Raw genomic sequence first — 16,673 nt, forward strand, 5'->3', positions numbered from 1 at the left:
GATTGTTTTAATGAAGGTTCAACAACCTTCAAATGCTGGTTAAAGGAACCTAATTTAATAAATACTACTTTAGCTCATGATGCTACTAGGATTAATAATAAATGGGACTTCGGAATTCAAACACTTAGCCCCCTTACATAACACTCAATAATTTAATAAATACAGATAGTTCTCGGCATACAACAATTTATTTAGTGACCGTCTGAAGTTACAACAGCACTGAAAACAGTGACTTATATGACCATTTTTCACACTTAGCATCTCCGTGGCAACGTGATTTTGCATTTGGATGCTTCACAACTGACTCACATTTATGACGGTTTGTCATGTCCCACGGTCCCGTGATCCCCTTTTGCGACCTTCTGACCAACCAAGCCAGGTTGACTTCATAACCGTGCTATTAACTTAGCCACTGAAGCGATTCACTTAACGACGGCGGTGAGAAAGGTCGCAAAATGGGGCAAAACAACTGACTAGCTTAGCCCACATAAATTTTGGGCTTCAGTACAGGATTAGCTGTACTATTTTAGCTCGTGGTGCTACGAGCGTAATAATAATGGGACTTTAGAATTCAAACAGAAAGTCATGTAACACCTCATTGTTCAGAAAAAGGACAAAAATGTTTGGATGGTGGATGTGGCAGTGCCTGAAGACAGCAGAAGAAGGGGGAAAAAACGGGAGAAAAATCCCAAAATATGAAGACCTGCGAATAGAATTAGAACAACTGGGGCCAAAGAAAGCCAAGATGGTCCCCAAAAAAATTGGCACCTTAGGTGCAATGCCAAAACATCTGGCATGCCACTTGTACCCCATCGGCATCGACAAATTCACCATCAAAATATTGCAAAAGGCTCTCACAGTGGATGAATGGCTGCAGGAATTGGCAGAGATGGATGGCTTGCATTATAGACAAAAATAAACATTTTTTTTTTTGTTCCTATTTGGGAACTTCTACTGGACTTTGTGCTCGAGGTGTGGGAGGTGGGTGGGAAAGGAAACTTTGATTTTGTGTTTTACCGACAGGTTTCTTGTTATAGAAATGGTGAGTTTATACTGTGAGCTAAAAGCAAAAAAATTGAGGTTGGATGCAGTGGTGGGTTTCAAAAATTGTTGGAACCTACTCTGTGGGTGTGGCCTCTTTGTGGAAGTGGCTTGCCACCCATGTGACTGGATATGAAATTATGAATTAGTACTTAGGTCGGTCCAAGTAGCTATTCAGAAACTCTGGCATTGAAGCATGCAAGTCTTAAAGCTGTCAAGTTACACGATCCTTGCCAGTGGTGGGTTTCAGAAAGTTTTGGAACCTCTTCTGTAGGTGTGACCTGCTTTCCGGGTCCACTGGTGGAACCTCTTCTAACCGATTCGGTAGATTTGACGAAGCGGTTCTACCGAATAGGTGCGAACTGGTAGGAACCCGCCTCTGGTTGGATGTTATCATTTTACTCTCCTGCACCAAAGGAAGTTGGAAGTCCATGCCTTTTTTTTTTTCTTTTCCCCACACTTCCTACTATTTTTATTTGTACTAATACGTAAATAAATAAACTTTGGAGAGAGAAAGAAAAGGCTGACATCCTTAGGCAATAACCTTTAACCACACCTGCTTATCTCGGGTTCTTGGAAGGGACTCTCGACAGGTGGATAAAAATACCAAATTCATACTAAACATCTTATTTATATCACCAACCATAATTAATTGCAAAGGTTGAAGGCGGAAGGAAAAAACCGAATACTTGTTAACATGGGATTTGTTTTATCAATGGCTAATTAATAGAAACAGAAGTTAGAAATTTAAAAGCATAAAAGAATGACTAATCATATTAGAAAGGTTGGCTAAAATAGATAATCAAACACCACTATTATTATGGGGTCATTATTAATGCCGTGTATATTATTATTATTGTTGTTGTTGTTGTTTCTCAAAATTAACTGTACCCAGACCACACACTGTTTATGTAGACATTGATTTTTTTTTAATGTTTATATAACACGTTGAGTTATTTGTAAAAACAGACAAACAAATAAACTGGCCCATTAAAACCCTGCCAGCCATGTTGCCAGATGCTCACCTCAGTTCGCTGGTGGTCATCCATTCTTCTTCGTCCAAAGGCACCTGGATCTGGTTAATGTTGGCAATTTCGAAGGCCTCACCATCCTTCAGCCAGCTGATCTCCGGTGCCTCGCCCAGGGCCAGGACCAAGCAGGTGAGCTTCACGTCCTTCCCCAAAGACGAGGTCAAATTCGACGGACTTTCATGGAAGTATCCCACTAGGAGGGAAGAGAAGGAAGTTGAAATCCTCCGATTGGGAGAGGCGGTAGCACAACATCACAACAAGCAAAACCAGGAATTTAGCTCTCAAATCTGCAGGTTGACTGGATCCGGAGAATTTGCCTATACAAGTCGTTTTTGCTTAGCGACTGTCTCGTTTAGTGACTGTTCATAGCTATGTCGGTGAGGAAAAACCAACTTTGCAACCAATCCTTTGTAGGTGTGTAAAGAAAAGGAAAGCTGAAGTAAGATTGTAAGCACAGTAATGGTTTTGCTTGGCGACCGCTTCCCTTAATTGCTGATCTTAGTTGTGGTCAAACAACAAATTATAGCAAAGAAACAAACAAACAAACGGAAACGGATCACGTATAAAAAATGAAAATCCATGCAACTTTATCAGAAAGTTGCCACTCAAACCAATGTACATACATCAAAAACATCTCACAAACTACCTGGGAAAATTTGCACTTATCAATGATGGGAAGAATTTCTACAATTAAAATGAACATTCTACCTAGAATTCTATACCTGTTTCAGACAATCCCAATCAGATTGGGTAAGGACTTTTTTCAAGATCTAAATAAAATAGTTTTGAAATTTATTTGGCAAGGGAAAAAAGCTAGAATAAAACTTAAACTACTACAAGATGCTAGATCTAGAGGAGGATTTGGGCTACCTGATTGGGAGCTATACTATCAGGCAATGTGGATTAAGGAATGGATATCATTAAAAAACTCTAGATTATTGAATGTAGAAGGACACAACTTACTGTTGGGATGGCATGCTTTCTTATGGAATAAGGGAACTAAATCACATGGTTACTTTAGAAGACATTATATAAGGGAGGCGTTGTTGTTAAACTGGGAAAAGGTTAAAAGATTACACTATTTGAAAATTCCAGTCTGGATATCAACAATTGAAGCATTTTCATATCCAATAATATATAAAAAGGAACAAACAGTCAGATATATAGAATTATTGAATACAGAGGGTGAGCTCAAATCTATTCAAGAGTTGAAACAAGAAGGGATGGAAATGAACTGGTATTCATATGTACAGATACAATCTAGATATAATGAAGATAGAAAAACTAAAGGTCTTTATAATAAAATGACCGAGTTAGACAAAATTTTAACAGGCACTGTTAAACAGTTGACAGCTTTGCGGAAAGCCTGAAGGATGGTATGGGCCCGAATCTCCACGGGGAGATCGTTCCAAAGGGCCGGAGCAGCCACAGAGAAGGCCCTCCCCCCTTCTGCTAGACAGAAGACTAGCAGAGTTCATCCGTGAACTCCAATTACCAGTCAGAAGATAAGATGAAAACTCCTTAAACTCACAACACATGGCTAGACTCAACCATGGTTTCACCTGTGAGCACCCTAAAACAAGCACAATCCCCCCCCCCAAAAAAAATCGTTCAGGAATTCCTGGAAGCTTGGCACTAATCAGCCATCGATGGATAGAGAGAGATAAATCATATTTACACACTGTCCCAAAGAGACAATAAGAAAAGCTAAGAAAGAAACAAGGCATCCTTTCCAGCAACCAGCACCCAGATAAGCAGGGATTAACACCAGACAAACAATCTGGCAGAAAACAATACCCTAATCAAGGAATTGCCAGGAAGAAAATAATCTTCCCACCAGTATTGTCAGGACAAGCTACTATGTAAATAGAGAGTGTTGATGTTATCTAGTTGTGTATTGAAACATCTGCATAAAAACAAAGAAGCTCACAGAGCACCAAGGAACCCACATTTTAACCGTGAACTACATATAATTTTCTGGCAGTTACCTGGATTAGTTCTTGCAGTTTTCTTGGCAAGGTCTTTTTGGAAGGGGTTTGCCATTACCTCCTTCTTAGGGCTGAGAGAAAGGGGCTGGCCTAAAGTCACCTAGATGGCTTTATGCCTAAACAGGGACTAGAATATATGGCCTGCGCTGGTTTTTAAGATTGATGCCTTCGCCAATAAACCAAACTGGTTCTTACTTTGGAATGTACCAATTTGAGGCAGCTGGAGGGAAGAGTGGCATTCTGATCTGGTTGGCTGCAGTTGTACATGCTTAGCTGGATGATGCCAGCCGTACCCACCTAATGATGGTTCAGGTGGGGCATGGCACCCCGCAGAGATGCCAGATGAACCTGGACAGAACAGAGTCAGCCTCTATCGGCGACTCTCTGGATGTTCTCTTTGCCTTGCTAGAAATCCCAGGGATTGCAAAGCTTTGGATGACCATCAGAGGGCAGCATAGAGAGGCAGAGTCCCTGACTCTTTGTTGCCACCTAGTTGTCATCTGGAATATTTGCAGCATGGTGCCAATTTAGATTTATGGAATTCAATTTCTCGATTACTGTAATCTGTCTGTCTAGCTCAATGTTTCTCAACCTTTGAAACTTTTAAGAGATGGGGGCTTATTTAAAAATAAAGTGCCCAGCCACTGTGCGATTGAAATCCTTTTCAATTTGCATTTTATATACAGCACAATGAAAAAGAAGCAGAGTTTCAATTCTGCAGTCACAGTGCTGTCTGTTTACCTGTCTTTCTCCATTATTATTATTTTTTAATCTCCCCAATGGTAAACGTAATTATCTAGTTTGTCAATATCTTCAAATGCAGAGATATCTGCAACTTAATGGCTGGGGTCAGATGGGGCCAGTCCAGTGGGAGCAATGGGAGGTCAGAGTCTGATATTATTGCCAGCCGGGCAAGAGTGTTGGCAGGGAGGAGGAGAGGAAAGAAAGAAAGGAAGGAAGAAGAAAGGAAGGAAGGAAGGAAGGAAAGAAAGAAGTAGGGAAAGAAGTCAAGAAGGAAGGAAGAAGAAAGGGAAAAGAGAAAAGGGAGGGAGGGAGGAAAGAAGGAAGGAAAGGAGGAAGCAAAGGAAGGAAGGAAAGGAAGGAAGGGGAAAAAAGGAAAGAAGAAGAAATGGAAAAGAGAAGAGGGAGGGAGGGAAGAAGAAAGGAAGGAGGGAAGAGAGGAAGGGAGAGAGGAAGGGAGGAAGAGATAGAGACAGACAAAGAAGGAAAGGAAGGAAGGAAAAAAGAAAGGAAAGAAAAAGAAATGGAAAAGAGAAGAGGAAGGGAGGAAAGAAAGAAAGGAAGGAAGAAGAAAGGAAGAAAAGAAGTAGGGAAAGAAGTCAAGAAGGAAGGAAGAAGAAAGGGAAAAGAGAAAAGGGAGGGAGGAAGGAAAGGTGGAAGGAAAGGAGGAAGGAAAGGAAGGAAGGGAAGGAAGGAAGGAAGGAAAAAAGGAAAGAAGAAGAAATGGAAAAGAGAAGAGGGAGAGAGGAAAGAAAGAAAGGAAGGAAGGAAGAAGAAAGGAAGAAAAGAAGTAGGGAAAGAAGTCAAGAAGGAAGGAAGAAGAAAGGGAAAAGAGAAAAGGGAGGGAGGGAGGAAAGAAGGAAGGAAAGAAGGAAGGAAAGGAGGAAGGAAAAGAAGGAAGGAAAAAAGAAAGGAAAGGAGAAGAGGGAGGGAGGGAGGGAAGAAGAAAGCAAGGAGGGGAGAGAGGAAGGGAGGAAGAGAAAGAGACAGACAAGAGGAAGGAGGAAGGAAGCAAGCAAAAAGAAAGAAAAGAGGGAAGAAGTGAAGGAAGAAGAAAAGGGGGGAGAAGAAAGGAAATGAAAGATTTTAAGAAAGCGAGAGAGGGGAAGGAAGAAAGGTACCCCAACATGCACCCCACATGCCCTGCCAAGCAGCCACCCCCTGCCCTCTGCCCGCACCCCCAACCCAGCCCCCTTGGAAGCCCCCCCCCTGTGCCAGGCAAAACCCAGCAAAACAAACAGACCCTTTCTTCCCAGCCAAATGCTAGTGTGGCCCAACCCAACCCCTGACTCTCGAGGGCTGCAACTTGTGAAAAGAAGCCCATCGTCCCCAGCCAGGAGGACCAGGCTGGAGGAAAAGATGGGTTTAGGCTTTTGGAAGCAGGCCTAGACAACTAGGGCCCCCCTCACAACCTGTGGATTACGACTCCCAGAATTCCTGAGCCAGCAGAGCTGAAGAATCGCCTGGCATCGCCAGCTGAGGAATTCTGGGAGTTGAAGTCCACGGAGTCCCAAAGTTAATTCCGATGGCGGGAAGGAGGGAGGGAAGGAAGGGAAGACGCCTTTCATAAATAAAAGAAATGAAATGAAATCCCCTCCTGGGAGCGGAGTTAACCCTTGAGGCGTGAGGGACAAATTCCAGGGCCTGAGAACCGAAGTGCCATACTGGGAAAGAGCCCAGAGGTTCACCCAAGGGGCTTCTCCTTCCTTTCTCAAGCCAGATTTTTTTGCTTTTTGGGGGGTGGGGGAAGAGGGAGAGCGCCCACCCCCAGGGCTTGAACTGGTTCCCAGTCCCTCGGCAAGAAATATCGCACTCTTCCTCTTCCCCCACCCCCCTTTTGCCAGGCCTGCTAATCAAAACCCAGCTATAACCTCTTATATCTTCTATCTAAATACCTACTATCTACTAAATATCGGTTATCTAAATCAGTGTTTCTCAACCTTGGCCACTTGAAGATGTCTGGACTTCAACTCCCAGAATTCCCCAGCCAGCATTCGCTGGCTGGGGAATTCTGGGAGTTGAAGTCCAGACATCTTCAAGTGGCCAAGGTTGAGAAACACTGATCTAAATGTACTCTCTCTGGAGACAAAAGATAAAAGAATCCAAAACCCATCGCTGGGCGCCTTTCGCGCTGAATTTCTAGCCACTGCACGGATGCTGCACCCAAGTCGGTTTGCTAGGCGGCAGGAAGGAAGCCCTGGTTGGCTGTACACGGGGAGTCCTCGACTTAGCGGCCATGCGTTTAGCGACCGTTTGAAGCTAGGGCGGTGCTGGAAAAAGGAGCGGTGGTGGCACAGTGGTTAGAATGCAGCATTGCAAGGCAGACTGTGCCCACTGAGAGGCAGTTCGATCCTGAGCAGATCAAGGTTGATTCAGCCTTCCCTCCTTCCGAGGTCGGTAAAACGAGGACCCAGATTGTTGGGCTGACCCTGTAAACTGGTTAGAGAGGGCTGTAGAGCACTGTAAAGCGGGATATAAGTCTAAGTGCTATTGCTATCTTCCTTCCTTCCTTCCTTCCTTTTCTTTCTCCTCCTTCCTTTCCTTCCTTCCTTCCTTCCTTCCTTCCTTTCCCTTCCTTCCTTTCCCTTCCTTCCTTTCCTTCCTTCCTTTCCCCTCCTTCCTTTCCTTCCTTCCTTTCCTTTCCCTTCCTTCCTTTCCTTCCTTTCCTTTCCCTTCCCTTCCCTTCCTTCCTTCCTTCCTCTTCCCTTCCCTTCCTTCCTTCCTTTCCTTTCCCTTCCTTCCTTCCCTTCCTTCCTTCCCTTTTCCCTCCTTCCTTTCCTTCCTTCCTTTCCTTTCCCTTCCTTCCTTTCCTTCCTTCCTTTCCTTTCCCCTCCTTCCTTTCCTTCCTTCCTTCCTTCCCTTCCCTTCCTTCCTTCCTCTTCCCCTTCCTTCCTTCCTTCCTTCCTGCTAGAGTGCAGCATTGCGGGTTAACTCTACCCACAGTCAGGAGCTCGATCCTGATGGGCTCAAGGTTGACTCAGCCTTCCGTCCTTCCGAGGTCAGTAAAATGAGGAGCCAGATTGCTGGGGGCAAGAGGCTGACTCTGTAAACTGCTTAGAGAGGGCTTCAAAGCACCGTAAAGCGGTATATAAGTCCAAGTGCTATTGCTATCTTCCTTCCTTCTTGTTAGAGTGCAGCATTGCAAAGTAACTCTGCCCCACAGCCATGAATTCGATCCTGACCGGCTCAAGGTTGACTCAGCCTTCCATCCTTCCGAGGGGGGGTCTAACGAAGACCCAGATTGTTTGGGGGGCAAGAGGCTGACTCTGTAAACCGCTTAGAGAGGGCTGTGAAGCACTGTGAAGCGGTGCATAAGCCTAAGTGCTATTGCTAAAAAAGGGACTTGCGACAGGTCCTCGTGCTTGTGACCGTGGCATGGGATTGTGATGCTGACACTTGGCTGCTATATTTGCGATGGTTGCAACATCCCAGGGTCACACAGTTACACAGTCCTCATCTCAGCCAGCTTCCAGTCAGCCAAGGCATTAAGAATCTCCTTAATGACCACGTGATTCACTTAGTGACTGTTGCAAAAAGGTTATAAAAGCATTGACAGTCACAGGACCACTCCCTTAACAACCACATCATTTAGCAACCGACGTTCCGGTCCCGGATACTGCCGTAAGTTGAGGCACCCACCTGTAACTTCCTTTTAGCTAGCCCCTAGTATTTCCTTGTGGTCTCCCATCCGGGTTCTACCCCGCCCTGCTCCGTTCCCAGTGGTGCTTTTTAAGACCATCCAGCATGACCTCCAAGCCAGGGGAACCCCCGACTCAGGAATCTACCATGCCTCTTGGGTCTCTGCTACGGTTAAGATTGATCCAGAGGTCTTCCAGATTTGAATTCTTGCACCCTGAAGTCAACAATCGCTCCTCCTTTTTTTTCTTTTTTTCTTTTTAATGTCAAGTGCATCATCTTTTTGGAGAGACTTGCTCAGCATCGTCCGATTCCTCGGGACGTTTGCAAAGTAAACAAGAAGAATCCCGCAGCTTTGGCTCTCTCCCTGCAAAGGGCTGGGGCCGAACGTTTGCGTTCCGAACTACGACAGCAGCGAGTGATGTCAATGCCTCCACCTCTCCCAGCGGGGAAAGAATTGGAACACGTTTCCACCTCCCTCCTCAACTCCCTTGGTCTGCAACGCAACAAGGCAGACACGGACTTCAGAGGAGAATCAGAACTGCAGAAAAAAACAATGGATGCCGACCTGCCTTCCATTGAGGACCTGGACACTGCACGGGTCAAAAAGAGGGCTGTGGAAATATTTACACACCCCTCACATCCTGGACATAAATTGTCTCAACTTCTACCCTAAAAACGACCCTATAGGGCAATGCACACCAAGACGACTAGACACAAGTTGTTTATTCCCCGAATGCCATCACTCTGCTAAACAACTAATTCCCACAACACTGTCAAATTATCTACAAAGACTGCGTTACTATTCTTCTTCTCATCCTTCCTAGTACCTATCTCTCCCCACTTATGACTGTGACCATGTTGCTTGTATCTTTACAGTTTATAATGTTTTATTTGTTTCCTAGTATGATTTGATTGCTTATTAGTAACCTATAGGGTTGTATCTTATGATTCTTGATGAATGCATTCTATTTATTTTTTCTTTATGTAAACTGAGAGCATGTTGTGCACCAAAGATAAATTCCTCGTGTGTCCAATCACACTTGGCCAATAAAGAATTCAATTTATTCTATTCTATTCTATTCTATTTTCTATGTCCTCTGTTCTCTATTCTACTCTGTATTCTCTTCTTTTCTCTATATTCTCTTCTTTTCTGTAATTCTATTCTATTCTTAATAAAGATTCTATTCTATTCTACAGTATTCTATTCTATTCTATTCTACAGTATTCTACAGTATTCTATTCTATTCTACAGTATTCTATTCTATTCTATTCTATTCTACAGTATTCTATTCTATTCTATAGTATTCTATTCTATTCTACAGTATTCTATTCTACAGTATTCTACAGTATTCTATTGTATTCTACAGTATTCTATTCTATTCTACTCTATTCTACAGTATTCTATTCTATTCTATTCTATTCTACAGTATTCTATTCTATTCTATTCCATTCTATTCTATAGTATTCTATTCTACAGTATTGTATTGTATTGTATTGTATTGTATTCTACAGTATTCTATTCTATTCTATTCTATTCTACAGTATTCTATTCTATTCCATTCCATTCTACAGTATTCTATTCTATTCTACAGTATTCTATTCTACAGTATTCTATTCTATTCTACAGTATTCTATTCTATTCTATTCTATTCTATTCTATTCTATTCTACAGTAATCTATTCTATTCTATTCTATTCTACTCTACAGTATTCTATTCTATTCTACAGTATTCTATTCTATTCTACAGTATTCTATTCTATTCTATTCTATTCTATTCTATTCTTTATTGGATACCCAAAAGGTTAGCTCAATCTCCCCCATCCCACAGTCATTGGCTGCAGTCCCCCGCCGCCCCCATCTCAAACCCGCCACCCAGTTTCCAACTTGGGGGTGACTCACCCAACCGAATCAAATGTTTGGAATGTGGCATTCCGAATTGCTCATCCCTGGATGTAGGCTTGCAATGAAGGTCACCCACCCATTTGGCTCAGCCCCATCCCCTCGGCCTTTAACGAACGGTCCAGGGGTTGTTTTTTTTTTAAATTATTTATATCTCACATATATGATTCTGGGTGGCTTTGGGTGAAACAGATAAATAAATGACGTCGTAGGGACTCAAAAGCCAGAGCAGCCGAGCGTTATAAAAGAACCAGCCTGCAATCCAAAGGCATTAATTATTGTTGGCCTAAAAGAGTTCCCTCCACATTTCTTTGACTCTGGGACATGGAATGAAAGGGCTGGAAGGGACCTTCTAGGCTGGGGGATTCTGGGAGTTGAAGTCCACCCATTTTCCAAGTTGTCACGGTTGAGGAAAAATTGCAAAACAGCAGCAACAATAGAACAGCAGGGAAAAATCTGGGTTTTCATTTCATGCCTTACTGCAGTGGTTCCCAAACTTGGCAACTTTAAGACTTGTGGACTGCAGAGCTGGCTGGAGAATTCTGGGAGTTGAAGTCCACAAGTCTTAAAGTTGCCAAGTTTGGGAACCACTGCTTTACTGCAACCCTAGGACAGCAATCTATGATGACAGATACGATGTTCAAAGTACGAAATGGTGTACATGCATTGGGGGGAAAAAAATGCTCCAGGCACCCGTAGCCACAGCTTTTATTGTTCTAGTTTCCCTTGTCCCTTATGGTGATAGGTGTGATTTACGAGGGTAAATTGCCCAGTAAAAATAAATAAAAATAAAGTGCCTATTAATATACATAGCCATGTAATTTCGCCACTCTTCGCACGGATTGGAAGTTGGTGTTGATAATCCCACTGTGCCACTTTGATACCAATTGATCCACATCCCCATTATTCACCCATGTTTATTTCAAATAAACTATGACCAACCGTGATTTTATTCCTAATTTCCTCTTCCCCACCATTATAAGCAAATCCTTTGGAAAAACGGCACAATTCGGGGGGGAAACGCTTTTACGGAAATAAATTCTAAAATTCTTTGCTTATTGACTCGTTTTGACGGGTGGGAAAGAAATTTCATTTAGAGGGGGTCCTCAACTTATGGCCACAACCGAGCGCCCTCTCCCCCAATTTTAGTGGCTAAGCAAGTTTTGTCCCATTTTACGACCTTTCCTGCCGCTGTCGTTAAGCAAATCACTGCAGGGGTTAAGTTGTTAAAAAGGCGGTGAGGTGAATCCGGCTTCCCCTTGGATTTTGCCCCTCAGGTGGTCGCAAAAGGGGATCACGTGATCCTGGGACACTGAGACCGTCATAAACATGAATCAGTTTGCCAAGAGGATGAATTTTGACCACGTGGCCACGGGGAGGTTGCAACGGTCATAAGGATGAAAAACAATCCTGTCTCTTTTTTCAGTGATGTTGTAACTTTGAACTAAATGAATTGTTGTAAGTCGAGGACTACCAGGAAGGAAGGAAGGAAGGAAGAAGGGAGGGAGGAAGAAGAAAGAGAAAAGGAAGGAAGGGAGGGAGGGAGAAGAAAGGGAAAAGAGAAAAGGAAGGGAGGGAGGAAGAAGAAAGAAAAGGAAGGGAAGGAGGGAGGATGGATAGAAGGAAGGAAGAAAGGAAGAAGAAAGGGAAAAGGAACGAAGGGAGGGAGGAAGGAAGGAAGAAGAGAGAGGGAGAGAATGAAGAGAGATGAGAGAGAAGACAGAGAGAGATGATAGATGATAGTGAGAGAGAGAGAGAAAAAGAGAGATGATAGATGATAGAGAGGAGTGAGAGAAAGAGAGAGGAAGAGGATAGATGAGAGAAAGAGAGAAAGAAGAGAGAGAGAAGAGAGAGATGATAGATGATAGTGAAAGAGAGAGAAAAGAGAGATAGATGATAGAGAGGTGTGTGAGAGAGAAAGGATAGATGAGAGAAAGAGAGAAAGAAGAGAGAGAGATGGTAGATAATAGAGAGTATGAGAGAGAAGAGAGGGAGATGATAGATGATAGTGTGAGAAAAAAGAGAGAGAGATAATAGAAAGAGTGAGAGAGAAAGAAGATATATAGATATAGATAAGAGAGAGAAAAAGAAAAGAGAGATTGAGAGAGAGATTGAGAGAGATTGAGAGAGATTGAGAGAGATTGAGAGAGAGGGGGGGGGCAGTCGGCTGCTCCACATTCTTTCCAGGGCCTCTCACCTCCTGATTCTCCTTTACAAATCAAAACAATCCCAAAGTGCTCCCCGAGGTTAAAACCAGGAGCAACCAGGAAGAATCTGAGGGTCTCCAGCAGAGTGACGGAGCCCAGCTGGATCTCCTTTGGATCAGAGCTGGGCTCCCTGGAATTGAGACATGTGTGTGTGTGGGGGGGTACGGTTTCTTTTACGCCTTTAAGAAGGATATATTTGCTTAGAAAGATGGGGCAGAGCAGGGCGGGTCCAACTTTGGTCACTTTAAGACCTGTGGACTTCAATTCCCAGAATTCCCCAGCTATGCTGGCTGGGGAATTCTGGGAGTTGAAGTCCACAAGTCTTAAAGTAGCCAAGGTCAATCGATTAGAATAGAGCTGGAACGGGCCTTGGAGGTCTTCTAGACCAGCCCCCTGCTCAAGCAGGAGACCCCTAGATCACATCAATCAATTAATGTCAATCAATCAATTAATCAGTCAATTAATCAATTAATCAGTCAATCAATCAGAATAGAGCTGGAAGGGACCTTGGAGGTCCTCTAGTTCAGCCCCCTGCTCAAGCAGGAGACCTTTAGATCACATCAAACCATTAATGTCAATCAATTAATCAGTCAATTAATCCATTAATCAATCAATCAGAATAGAGCTGGAAGGGACTTTGGAGGTCTTCTAGTCCAGCCTGCACTGCCCCCCCCCCCCGGGGGTCAAACAGGATACTCTATATGAGGTTGGATAGTCCTGGTGTATAGTATCCCAAGCATGGGATTTAGGCCACCTCAGAGAACCCCCCACACACTTAACCCTCCAAACCCCCCCCACTGGTGGTCCGTGAGAAAAGTTTGGTGGTCCGCAGAAAAATTATTTGCATTTTTTATATTGCGCTAAATACCATTTATCTTTTTAAAAGATTCATATTAGTGGTCCGTGGGATTTAAAATTATGATTTTAGTGGTCCCTGAGGTCCGAACGGTTGGTGACTCCTGTTCTAGTCCAACCCCTTGCTCAATCAGGAAACCCCACACCACTCCAAACAAAGGGTTCTCCAATCTCTTCTTAAAAACCTCCAGTGATGGAGCACCCACAACTTCTGGTGGCAAGTCGTTCCACGGATTAATTGTAAGGAAGTGTTTCCTTAGTTCTGGATTGCTTCTCTCCTTGGTTAGTTTCCACCCATCGCTTCTCGTCCTGCCTTCGGGTGCTTTGGAGAATAGCTTGATCCCCTCTCTTGAATAACAGAATAACAAGAGTCGGAAGGGACCTTGTAGGTCATCTAGTCCAACCCCCTGCCCAAGCAGGAGACACTGCCTACTGGGCTTACACGAAGCACTAAACTTAAGCATTGGACCTTTGCAACCTACGAATCCTAGTTACTCTCTCTCTCTCTCTCGGTTTACGGAGAATAATAGGGAGGTCGCCTTGATGTTCCCACTCTGTAATTGACACACTCAAGTCTATCTTATCTCAAGGAAGTTGTAAGTGGCTTACACAGATGTGTAAACAAGTGTCAGTTTCCCAGCAGACTTGGAGTTGAGAGTAGGTAACCTGCCCCCCTCCCCACCAATTATCCACGGAGTACTACAACTAGTCCTTCACTTACAACAATTTTTTCAATTGACTGTACAACATTAGAGGCACTAGAAAATGAGACTTATGACCGATCCTCACTCTTATGACCGTTCTAGCATTCCCGCATGGTCACCTGATCCAAATTTGGGCACTTAGTAACTGGCTTGTATGTACAAAAAAAAAATTTGCAGGGTCCGGGGGGGGGGGGGTCTCCATTAGGGTCCTTCCCAAAGGGCTCCCGACAAGCAAAATTAATGGGGGGGACGGACCTGGATTTGCTTAACGACTTCGGAGATTCGCTTAACAACTTTGGCAAAAAAAAAAAGGTCCTAACATTGGGGCACGGCTCACTTAACAACTGCCTGGCTTAGCCAATGGAAAATCTGGCCCCTGATTGTGGTCGTAAATTGAGGACCGGGAAAGGGGGAGGGAGGAGTCTTTCACTTGAACAACAACACTGCACAGTAGGCCAAGGCTGCCGTGTTGCCACCTGTTTTTCTCACCTGTGTCTTGAGTAGAGTTTGAAACTCTTTCCGCCTGTTGGAAATGGCACATCCAGTTTTAACCACCTGTTTCGCTCCGGTTTCGTGGGGCATCGCTGAGTTTCTCCCAGCTTCACCGACACAATAGAAGTCACACAAAATAGGCCTCCCCCAAGCACACACACACACACACACTCGCACTCACCTTCCTGGGTGTGGCTGATGCCCATCGACCAAGCCAGCAAACTGGCCAGAAGGCACCACCTCACTTGGTCCATCTTCCCAAACCGAAAAGTTGCCTCGAAAATCATCCCAGCTTCCAACACAGTTTAGTAGCTCATCGGTGGAAGGAAGGGAAAAAAAAGAGGGGGAGGAAATTTATATTAAAAAAAAAAAAAAAAGGAATCCAGAAAAATCTGTTGGGGGAAAAACCAGATTTCTCCCCAAGAAGCAGCAGCCTCTGCCTTCACCGAATCATGGAAAGGCGGCCAAAGAAATGACCCCTCGAATCGGAGAAAACAAATGACGAAGTCCGCGGTGAAGTCAGCACCCAGGAGGCCGGAGGAGCGATGGATCCAAAGTGCCCCAAACTCTGGAATAATTCCTCAACTCAAAACAATTGTCTGTCTCATTGAAATCAAAAAGAAGAAGAAGAAGATGATGATGAACAGGGGGAAGTTTAGGGACTATCCAAAAGAATTCCGTTCCCCCTTTCAAAATCCCTGCATTAATTTGCTTTTTGGCTCAGCAAAATTGATTTTTCTTCTTCCCAGCTCTGCTTTTCTGGTGTCTGAAGAACAGCTGGGTGTTTTTTTTCCTTCTTCTTCTGTCTAGTTCACCCTTGGGTTCCTCCTACTCCGGCTCCTGAGCCCAGAGGAGTCTACTCAGACCTTACAATAAAGTTGCTTACTCAAGAGAATTAACTTCTTGCTTACTCAAGAGTGTCATCTTCTCCAAAAAGACAGTGAGAGTGAGTGAATGAGAGAGAGAGAGAGAGGGAGAGAAGAGATTGGGGAAGACACAGCTTCCCTTTCTTTGCTCTCACTCCCCAGACGCAGACAACTCCTACACACAGCCTCAAACTTGTGTGATAGTAACAGCAGCAGCAACAGAAAACACCTCGAAGATTAGCATAGCCGGCTGATTTTGGGGCCAGCGGGGAGGGGTGGGTGGGTGAGTGAGTGGGTGGGTGGATGCCTTGGAAAAACCAGAAAGTACAGAGAAGGGGGTGCAAATTCCATCCGGCTGCAGGAGGGTTAAGGGGAGGAGGACAAAAGGAGAAGGGAAGAAAGAATTTTCCTTAAAGTTACACTCACCCAGATTCTTCAAAGTAGAGTTCTGACAAGAACACACCCCCCCCCTCACCAGCCAAAAAAAGACAGTCTGGGATAGAAGCAGCCTGAGAAAAGGAAGGAAAATCAAAAACTTTCCCCAACTTTCCACACTCCCCGAAAGAGAGGCAACCTTGCCCACAGCAAGTGAAACAAGGCAGGAAAATATAATATAATGTTGTGGCTTACGGCCAACTATGATAGGGCGGGCGCCACTGTCAGTCAACTTTTATGAGGGTCAAAGACCAGCTTAGGTGCTGGTGTCGATCAGCTGTTTTCAATTTTCTGGAAGGTGAAATGGCTCTTGCAAAAATTATTTCCGGGCCTGGTTTTTTTTTTTTTCCCGGAGTAGAAAAATCCCTCGGAATCGACAACGTGGAGGGGATCGAACCGGCGGATGCTTCTGGGAGGAATTTGGGGGTCTTTCTGCTGTAATTCAGCGGAAAGAATCGAGCATTCGGTACAAGGCTTTGCGTAAACTACTTCAGCTTAACGCCATCCAGAAAGGAATGTCTCAGCCGCTGGTTTCTGTTCTAAACAATTAGCTCATCTTACACAATCCCCTCAGACCATTTTCTGATCTTCTGAATCTGCCGTACTTGTTCTTCTCCCTCGAGTGACTCAGACAAGCCAACATTGCAGAAGGAGGGATGAGAAAAAAAAACCGGAGATGACCAGGGACGGCTCCCCTTAGCACAGGGCTCAGCAATCTGCGGCTCCGGAGCCACATGTGGCTCTCTCAGCCCCCTGCTGCGGCTCCCTATCTCCG

General features: G+C 44.3%; 1 protein-coding gene across 2 annotated transcripts; it reads right to left on the reverse strand.

Moving 5' to 3' along the window:
* Positions 1-1,990: 1,990 nt before the first annotated feature.
* LOC116516011 (tyrosine-protein kinase receptor UFO-like) lies at positions 1,991-15,820 on the reverse strand. Of its 2 annotated transcripts, none has more exons than XM_032228356.1 (2): positions 14,595-14,679; positions 1,991-2,265 (listed from the first exon to the last, which is right to left on the reverse strand). In XM_032228356.1, exons 1-2 carry the CDS (start codon positions 14,644-14,646, stop codon positions 2,063-2,065), a joined length of 255 nt encoding a protein of 84 aa, XP_032084247.1. In that variant the 5' UTR covers positions 14,647-14,679; the 3' UTR covers positions 1,991-2,062. The 2 variants fall into 2 exon arrangements, with proteins under 2 accessions (XP_032084247.1, XP_032084246.1); XM_032228355.1 differs by lacking the exon at positions 14,595-14,679 and adding an exon at positions 14,779-15,820 and having other exon boundaries at positions 2,025-2,265.
* Between the last annotated feature and the right edge of the window lie 853 nt (positions 15,821-16,673).

This window comes from Thamnophis elegans, chromosome 12 (assembly GCF_009769535.1).
Source record: "Thamnophis elegans isolate rThaEle1 chromosome 12, rThaEle1.pri, whole genome shotgun sequence".
Lineage (NCBI taxonomy): Eukaryota > Metazoa > Chordata > Lepidosauria > Squamata > Colubridae > Thamnophis > Thamnophis elegans.

What these genes read in the sequence shown, in the direction of transcription:
- LOC116516011 (XM_032228355.1), bottom strand. Translation starts at nt 14,884, where the DNA reads ATGATTTTCGAGGCAACTTTTCGGTTTGGGAAGATGGACCAAGTGAGG. An exon ending in CATCAGCCACACCCAGGAAG is followed by an intron (nt 2,266 to 14,778) that starts GTGAGTGCGAGT and finishes CTTCCCTCCTAG; the next exon opens with TGGGATACTTCCATGAAAGT.